The 8,414-nt window shown below is 39.1% G+C and overlaps 2 protein-coding genes across 3 annotated transcripts; both read right to left on the bottom strand.

The window, feature by feature from the left end:
* Nucleotides 1-583: 583 nt before the first annotated feature.
* Nucleotides 584-4,960, bottom strand: LOC126596630 (U-box domain-containing protein 43-like). Of its 2 annotated transcripts, none has more exons than XM_050263283.1 (4): nucleotides 4,789-4,960; nucleotides 2,925-4,240; nucleotides 2,394-2,610; nucleotides 584-2,222 (listed from the first exon to the last, which is right to left on the bottom strand). In XM_050263283.1, exons 2-4 carry the CDS (start codon nucleotides 4,152-4,154, stop codon nucleotides 727-729), a joined length of 2,943 nt encoding a protein of 980 aa, XP_050119240.1. In that variant the 5' UTR covers nucleotides 4,155-4,240; nucleotides 4,789-4,960; the 3' UTR covers nucleotides 584-726. The 2 variants fall into 2 exon arrangements, with proteins under 2 accessions (XP_050119240.1, XP_050119239.1); XM_050263282.1 differs by having other exon boundaries at nucleotides 2,394-2,715; nucleotides 4,789-4,959.
* Nucleotides 4,961-6,373: 1,413 nt separating this feature from the next.
* On the bottom strand, nucleotides 6,374-7,321 carry LOC126597702 (uncharacterized). Its single transcript, XM_050264509.1, has 2 exons — nucleotides 7,084-7,321; nucleotides 6,374-6,754 (listed from the first exon to the last, which is right to left on the bottom strand). Exons 1-2 carry the CDS (start codon nucleotides 7,210-7,212, stop codon nucleotides 6,653-6,655), a joined length of 231 nt encoding a protein of 76 aa, XP_050120466.1. The 5' UTR covers nucleotides 7,213-7,321; the 3' UTR covers nucleotides 6,374-6,652.
* Nucleotides 7,322-8,414: the final 1,093 nt, after the last annotated feature.

The following is an 8,414-nucleotide window of genomic DNA, read 5'->3' on the forward strand; positions in this document are numbered from 1 at the left end:
AGATGATCAAGGACGAGGACATCACCGCCTCCCTGGACGGCCTCACGGAGAAGGAGATCGGAGTCCTCACGACTAGGAGAAAAATTTCGAAGCTTACCCAGTTATGGAGGTTGACGTGTGTTTGCCACTCGAGGTCTTCCATTGGTGCCATCTTTCTGGTTTGTTTTTTGATTTCGAGCTGTTTGTGGGGGATTCTAAGTATGGAAAAAAAAGGGAATTTGTTATTTTTCCATGCATGCCATCACTGTTTTGGATTTTGATCAATTGGGTTGTTACATTGTAAAGCAATCTTGGGAAATTAGTCATCTGGGTTGTGTAAATTTCAATTTTTTTTATATTAAAGTTAGTTACTTGGAAGGTTTTTCATGAGGAGATGGACTTGGTGTGTATTGTGTAAATTATGATTGGGTTTTGAGATTTCGGTGAATTGGTTGGACTGGGAAATTTGATAGGAACCGGCCCGTTTGAAACGAACCGGATTAGCTCCTGTTCTTATTTACTCATCCAAAGCAGAGTAAAACGCATTTAGTATCAGGGTCTAACGCTGTTTCTCTTTATTTGTAAGTGAAAGGTAGATTCGACGGGAGTAAAAAGAGAGACAATTGATGAATGTTATAATAAGAGTGACAATTGATGCACTAAATTTTCCAACTCCATCCTGGTATAATCCCAAACAGAGTTGAAGTACATTTGTTCTTCTGATCTGGTAACCAAAACTTTTTAGCCTTACATCATTCCCGGAATAATAGAAGTTGATGATTTCGAATAACGGTCAAGGAGTGACAAAACCCTGGTAGCCTTCCTCCTATGGCGCCCATCCTCATGAATGTTCCTGCTAGTTAGTCCAGCAAGATTTAATCTAGCTGCTGAACCATACACCTCAACCATTTCCTTCGACATGAAAACCTTTTCGAGAAGACTCAATGCGTCTTCTTGCAGAGAATCCGTTCCCCAACACAATATCTCCAACGTCGGCTTTATGGCATCAGCGTCATGCAAGACACTGGCTCCTCTTTGAGGAGAGGCTTCGAGAACCAATGTCGAAAGAGTTTGAATTGCTTCGATGGCAGTTTCATAGACCTCTCCCGATAAGAGCCTTACCAAGTCAGGCAAAGCTTTCGCTTCCAAAAGACAGAATGTGGAAGTCACACTGCAGATACCACCGTGTGCTGAGCATAGTGGAGCGCCGGATGGCTTGAAACATGACCAGCAGCCAGAGGCTTTGGAGACCATGGTGAGCTTTGGAGTGCTTGTGGAAAGATTACCAATCAGAGCTGCAGCCCTCGCCCTTGCAGTCACTGAGCTGGACCTGAGAAAGTTTACGAGCAAAGGGTATGCTCCTCCTTCAACCAGCTTACGCTGCGATTCCAGGTTTGTGGGATCCGTAAACCTGAAAAGAGCACTTAGAGCATTTTCTTTTGCCTTCATAGTCCCTGTTCTTAAAATGTTTATGATTGCAGTATGTCCATCCAGTTCGATTAACTTGTTGGTTAGTAATCTTTCGGATTTTGGCAGATTTGCCAATAATCCAGCAGCAGCCATCTGTGCATCACCCTTGTCATCATTCTCAAGGAACCCCACTAAAGCCTCCAGCCTTCTTGGCTTGAGAAGGTATTCCACGACCCCCTCAGGCTCATGCTGCGAGAAGAGGAAGAGCAAATTTATGGCAATCTCCCGAATCTCTGAGTCAGAGTGATCAAGTAGAGGAAGGACTAGAGATATGGCATTGGCAGTGAGAACAACCTTCTTTATCAGCCCTGCATCGAACTTGCAGATTCCAAGAAGTGAGCACAAGGCAGGCCTCCGGACATTGTAGGCCAAGTAGGGATTCTGTTGTAATGCAGTCAAACTGGTGACAATTGGCTCTAACTCTAGTTGACAACCATTTTCATCAACAAAGAATTTAGCCCCATCCGTGTCAGACGTAAATTTCTCCAGGATTTCATAACATTTAACAGTAATGATTGAGGGTACATGGGGAGTGAACGCTAGCTTTAGAACAAGATTAACCCCACCAGAAGCAGCAATCAGTTCTTTGTTGGCTCTGCAACCTGATAATTCAGCCAAGGCGGATAAGGACAATTGTTTTGATTCAATATTTGCAGACACCATTTCGAGCAAAGGAGGTATAATCCCTTCCTCACCAAGGAGCTTCAAATTTGAGTCTACCAATTCCATTTTAACTAGTGTTCTCACCATTGATAACCTTGAAGTTTCCGGCCCTGGAAATTAGAATGATAAAATGCATCAGTAATCCATCGTTAAATGAAAAAAAAAGGCATTCATTTCCAAAACAGATTTATTACATCCAAATCTTTTCATTTTTTTATGTGATTGAAGGAATAGAATATAAAGAAGATGTTATATAGGTCCTAGGAGATGAATCGTCTTACCTTGAACTATGCGATCAACAAGTGGCTTATACCAGCCAGATTTAGCTGCACAAGAAATGTTTTTCTCATCTATGTCGAAAAGATTGAGCAAGATTTTCTCTGCAATCTCAGCTGACTCCCTCACAGTTCCCTTTAAAAGGGTGTAAACAAGGAAAAGAATTGTACTGCATTGTTCAGAGAGTTTAATGCATACACACACATTCCAACCAGTTGTGTCCTGCGACAATTCATATAGCAACTCAATTGCAGCCTTTGAGATGCTTGAGTCGCGGCCTAAGCAGGGAATGATGTGATCCCACCCCTGGGAGTCAACCACTTTCTCCTAAACGAATTGATCGAAAAAGATTTAGAATTCATAACTTTGTCCAACTCTGAAATAATAGATTGTATACTTGAAAAATCAGAAGAGTGGGAGGAAAAATTGGATGAATTAAAGGAAGGGCATTCGATTTGTAGTATTCTTTTATATTTTCAGCTTTCACTTTCTTTTAGTTGTTTTCCATACATACAAGGAGTATCAAAGATGCTTACCTTGTTTCTTGCATGCCCTTGGACAATATCCTTTAAGGTGATCAAAATCTTCCTCTTCACTTCTCTGTTGTGAGAATTTCCAAGGATGGAGATTATAATATCGGTGAGTCCTTCAATGGCGATCCAGTCCTTGTTAATAGAGTTCTCTGTCATAAGATCTTGCATTTGGCTTAAGGCCTCTAACATTGACGTCTCAACGCCTGATAACAACTTTGCCTTGGCAGATCGGATCTTGAGACAATAATTTAGCTCTCTCCACTCTTCTATTGATTGTCTCAGTGGGATGTTACACCTCCACGAAGTATCTTGAAGAACCTCAAGAGTTTCTGGGTCAGTTCTCTCGCCACTTTCAAACCAAGCTATGATAGCGGCTCTCTCACATGTAGTACCAGTGCAAAGACTGACTGGTTCAGCCATCACAGTTTTCCTAATACAGCATTTAAAAGGCTTAAGTGGTGGAATATATTCTTCACTCGGATCATACCTCTCTATGGCCTGCACCCGTTGCTTGTATTGCTTCTTGACTTCTTCATAATCCCTCGCAGCATCAGCTCGAGAGAGCAACTCAATAATCTGATCTAAGAAGAAAACTTCAGCTCTTTCTTTCCTGTTGGCAGCTTCTTCTTTCTCCTTTCGGAAATCTGCAAGCTCCTTGCTTATCTCCGAGGGCTCTAAAGGCACCCCAACTGCCATTGCTATTTCTGCAAGCATGTCGTTTGCAAAACCTGGGCCAAGGGTCTGATCATCAAGACCTTGTTTTAGCTTGTCGAAAACTTGGAGCTGAGACTGTGAAGCCTCGATTTCCACTCTTTGCATCTCATTCTGTAACCTATTCACCTGATCAGATATCCCCATTAAGACGTCGTTGTTTGCAAGGGAGAGAGCAGCCAAAGACCTTCCAATATCCCTGGTAACGTCTTGTACCTCCTTGACAATGTGCCTGCACTTGACAAGCAAGTAGAAACGTGCTCGGTTTTTGTACTTGTCAACCAGATTATTAGCCCTTTTAACATCTGTTTCGAGGGACTCCAAAGCAACCCTTGCAGCTTGTGAATCATTCAATTCTTGACGCTGTAGTTCTTTCAAAACCAATCCAATGTCAAGCAAATGGTTCGAAAGGACCTTGAAACTCTCCTTTTCGAGAACATCTTTCGCAGCGTTGGCTGTTTTAATGACCTGGTTCGTTAGCACAGCCAAGATGGTACCAATAGGTATAAGTTCCAATGCCATCGTTATACTCTACGCCAAACCCTTTATTCGAACAGAAACACGATCGCTTATAAGATGAAGGCTACAACTACCCAAGCATACTTGTCCTGCACACGAAAAACACACAAAAATACCAAGAAATTGTACCAATCAACGTTCTAGTTGGTCAAGGATAAATTACTTTTTAAAGTTGAAAAATAAACTGCAATCCAAATTGCAATGAACAAGTCACACCCTTTCACACGGAAACCTCTGAATTCTGAAATTCTGCTAATCGAAAAAAATGTACAAGTTTAATAGTTCAATCACAATGAAAGTGCCTGGTTAAAAAGCTGAGAAAATCAGAAAGAAATATCTCAGCTTTAGTTTTGGTCACTAATCCGTTGGCCGGAACATGTAAACGGAAGGAAAGTGGACAATCCAACTGGGCCAGAAGATGAACATTGCAACACTTGCAAACGAAATACTTTCAGTTTCAAACTGGTAAACGAAACAGTTATCAAACGGGCTGTTGAGAGAGCGTCCCAGGTCCGGGTAACGAGAGAACTTGCATGTACTTATAACTAATTCGGATAGAAATAAAATAAGCAGGAAAAATAAGCACAAGTATATTAAAACATGAGAAACCCAGAAAAAAGCAATGAGAATTAGGTACCTGCCACAAGAGAAGTGCATCATCATATTTACAATTGGAAAAGTTGGTGTTAACGCGATCAAAGATTTGCTCCGGTTGGAAAATAGCACTTGCTAATTTGCTATTAGCCTATACTGCTATCGCTGCAGGGAGGAAGACTTAAGCAAGTCAAGGCTTCTTTCTGTGGCTGTCACTCACCATTTATTAAATATTGGTTATTAATTTTAAATTACTTAATTCACACGCGGCGTGGAAAATTCAGAGTTTCTTTGTGCTTTCGACTTGTAAACCACGCTTCACCTGACTGAATATTTTTATGGAATTTCACGAAAGATCAGGAAATTTCCACGTACTTGAGGAAGGTTGCTGAAAATGTCCATCTTGATTTTATGCCATTGTAATCACAGCTGTGATGCGATGCAATATAAAGGTGTGACAATAATGGACAAGGATTGTCTGCCTCCACTTCTGATGGGACTTGGATTGTCTGCCCTCCCATTTCAGTGCCCTCCTCGTGCTCTCCTGTTTGTGTGGTTACGGTTAAGCCACATCAACATTTTATATTACTATTTTTTTTTGTTTTATTATTTTTATAAAAAAAACAATATAAAATGTTGACGTGGCTTAACCGTGACCACACAAAACAAAAGGGCACGGGGAGGGCATCGAAATGGGAGGGCAGACAATCCAAGTCTCTTCCGATGCTCTCTCCGTGCTTTCCTGTTTTGTGTAGTCACGGTTAAGGCACGTCAATATTTTATATTGTTTTTTTATAGATATAATAAAACAAAAATGAATAGTAATATAAAATATTGACGTGGCTTAACCGTGATCACACAAACAGGAGGGCACGGTGAGGGCACCGAAAGTGAAAGGCAGACAATCCTTGTCCACCAATAATACATGCAACTTACGTATATAACAAAAAAAAAGCCAAAAGAAAAACTAATGAAAAGAGTTTGAAAATATTGAGTTTTAACGATAATGACAAAATAAATGATAAAGTGAATAGTAAATATTTGACTTTTTAGTGTAAAAATATAATTTTTCGTTAAAATGAACAGTAACGTCAGTTTTTCCTTAAAACTCTCAAAAACAAAAGGTAAGAGTTTATATCTGAATTAGTTAAGAAAATTCACTTGTATATTCGAAATATTGAGTTTAAGTTCTTCCTTTTTCAATATCGTTTGCATAAAAAAATAAAATAAAAATTGATGTAGGAGTCCGACCATACATGTTTCGCACACAACGAAAAATTTCTTCTCTCTTTTGAATTTTTGTTATAGCATCCATAACGGCCTCTGGTTTCCGGTTTAGCCTTTCAGATGGGCACCCGGTTAATTAGAAACCCAGAGGAATTAGCTTATCAACTCCCTCAACTCCAAGGATCGGCTCCCACTGTCCCAATTTACAGGCCGGAGAAAGGTTTTCCCGGCGATTAATCCCAATGGATCAGAGCAGTAAAGCATGGAATCAACACAACAGTAAAGGAGACAAGTTCAACCATCTGAAACTACATTCAAGCTCAACCACCTAAGCACAGTTAGTGGTACATGGGCATGGTGATACTTGGTCGATAACATCGCCAATAAACGAAATCAAATCATTGAAAGCAACAAGTAGTGGTTCCATTCCATTCATGCTCTTACGGTATTACATCACTTCCCCAGTCACAAAGCTCATTCAAGTTTCATATTTTACAAACCGAAACGGAGGAGGCCACACCCCATTACCAACATTACAAGTTCATACGTGTATTCCAACACCTAATCCACTTACTAACCACTCTGCCTCGCCATTTATTTAAACCCAAATCCAAATGCAAATATAGCATTTCTCTACAGCAGCAAGGCACTTGCAAGTTACAACAGAGGCAGCACAAGCCTCAACGCCCAGCCTTGTTCCGAGCTAGCTCTCGTGCCATCTCCCTCATTTCCTCCGGTGATGGAGGTCTCGGTGCCTCTGGTGGATATACTACATACGAATGCTGCACCCCATAACAACACAATTAAAGCCATACATCGATCGCCTCGAAAACATGGTTAAATTAATAAACCCACATGAAATTTCACCAAGCCTCTCGCTATATAATAAGTTCTAACTTAATCATTGGGAAATTTCAGATTTACTATCACCTCAACTTTGAATCCTTCAATTTAATCACACTACAACGTTATAATCCAATAAACCCAATTCAGATTTCAACCAGATTCTTTCAGTATCTAAAAATTTCTTCCAGTTTATATATCCAAAAAGCATTAATAAAACACCAGTGAAATATATATGTATGGGGAGGGAGAGAGAGAGAGAGATTACATTGCCCATGAATCTCTGGAGATTCTTGGAGTTATTGGCGAAGGTGTACATAAGAACGATGGGGATGGAGACGTACAGGCCAAATTTACCCATCTCCAGAATTCCCTTCGCGGTTCCCACATTCGACATCTTCCCTGTTGGCTCAGGTCTGAAGGTTCAGCTCACAAACCCTAGAAAATGATCGACCTTCGCAGAGAGAGAGAGGTTCAGGGGGTGAACGTGTGCGGATGAGGAATTGGATACGTGGACTCTAGTGTTTCTTGGTGCCCGACTGAGTGTCGGTGACGTTGGGCCGGGCGGCGGGTTTTTGTCAGAAAATTATTAATGGGCTGCTCCAATGTTTCATTTTGGTTTTTATAGCTTCATTTGTCCAAATTTAACCTACCTTGTTAAACAATTGTTGTATTTTAACTTAAGTGCGTTACTTTCTACACGAAATAACAAGTGAGAGGCATGTGTTTGATGCTTTTGTAACTCCACACTAGACTTGGCAGTTTTTGACACGACACGGTGACACGACACGAAAACGACACGAAAATAACGGGTTTCGGGTCAACACGATAACTTATCGGGTCACTATGTGACCCGTTAAGAACCCGTTAATAACGGGTTCTTAACAGGTATACACGCGGGTAACACGTGGGTAACCCGTTTCGACCCGTTAAGAAAAAAAATATTTTAATAATTTTAAAGTTTAATTACTAAAAGATTTATTATAAAACACAATAGTCATATTAATATATTCTATATTAAATATATAATTTTGTATTATTGTTCTATATAAATTATAAAAAAAAAAAGTTTTAGTCATTATTTATTTTTATTATGAGAGTTCCTTATTATCATTACTAGGATAAATTTTACATAACATATTCTTGTACATAAATTTTACTAAATTTTACATAACATACTAGTATAGTATTTGTATATGCAAGAACTAAGAAGACATACATAAAAGTATGAAAAATGTGAAAGAATATATAAACACTCGTGATTTATCATTATTCCTCTACAAATAGATAATTGTTACACTTATATTATCATTTAGATTTTTAAAATCCTTCAAGTCCTCATGAATAATGTTTTTTATTTGAGGGCAAAATTAATAAAATTAATAATAATTATTGTAGAAGTGTAAAAAATGTAAAAATATATATATACAATCACTCATATATAAAAAAAATGTAAATGCTTTAAATTAAAGATCAAATTTATTCATTACATTCTTATAGGGTCGAGGAGTGTATATGTACAAAATCATCAAAATCAAAGCTAAAATAACCGTTAAATTGTGATTTTTCATTTATAACCGTCGAAAACTTTTGTTCCGT

The sequence above is a fragment of the Malus sylvestris genome, chromosome 13 (genome assembly GCF_916048215.2).
Source record: "Malus sylvestris chromosome 13, drMalSylv7.2, whole genome shotgun sequence".
NCBI classification, from domain to species: Eukaryota; Viridiplantae; Streptophyta; class Magnoliopsida; order Rosales; family Rosaceae; genus Malus; species Malus sylvestris.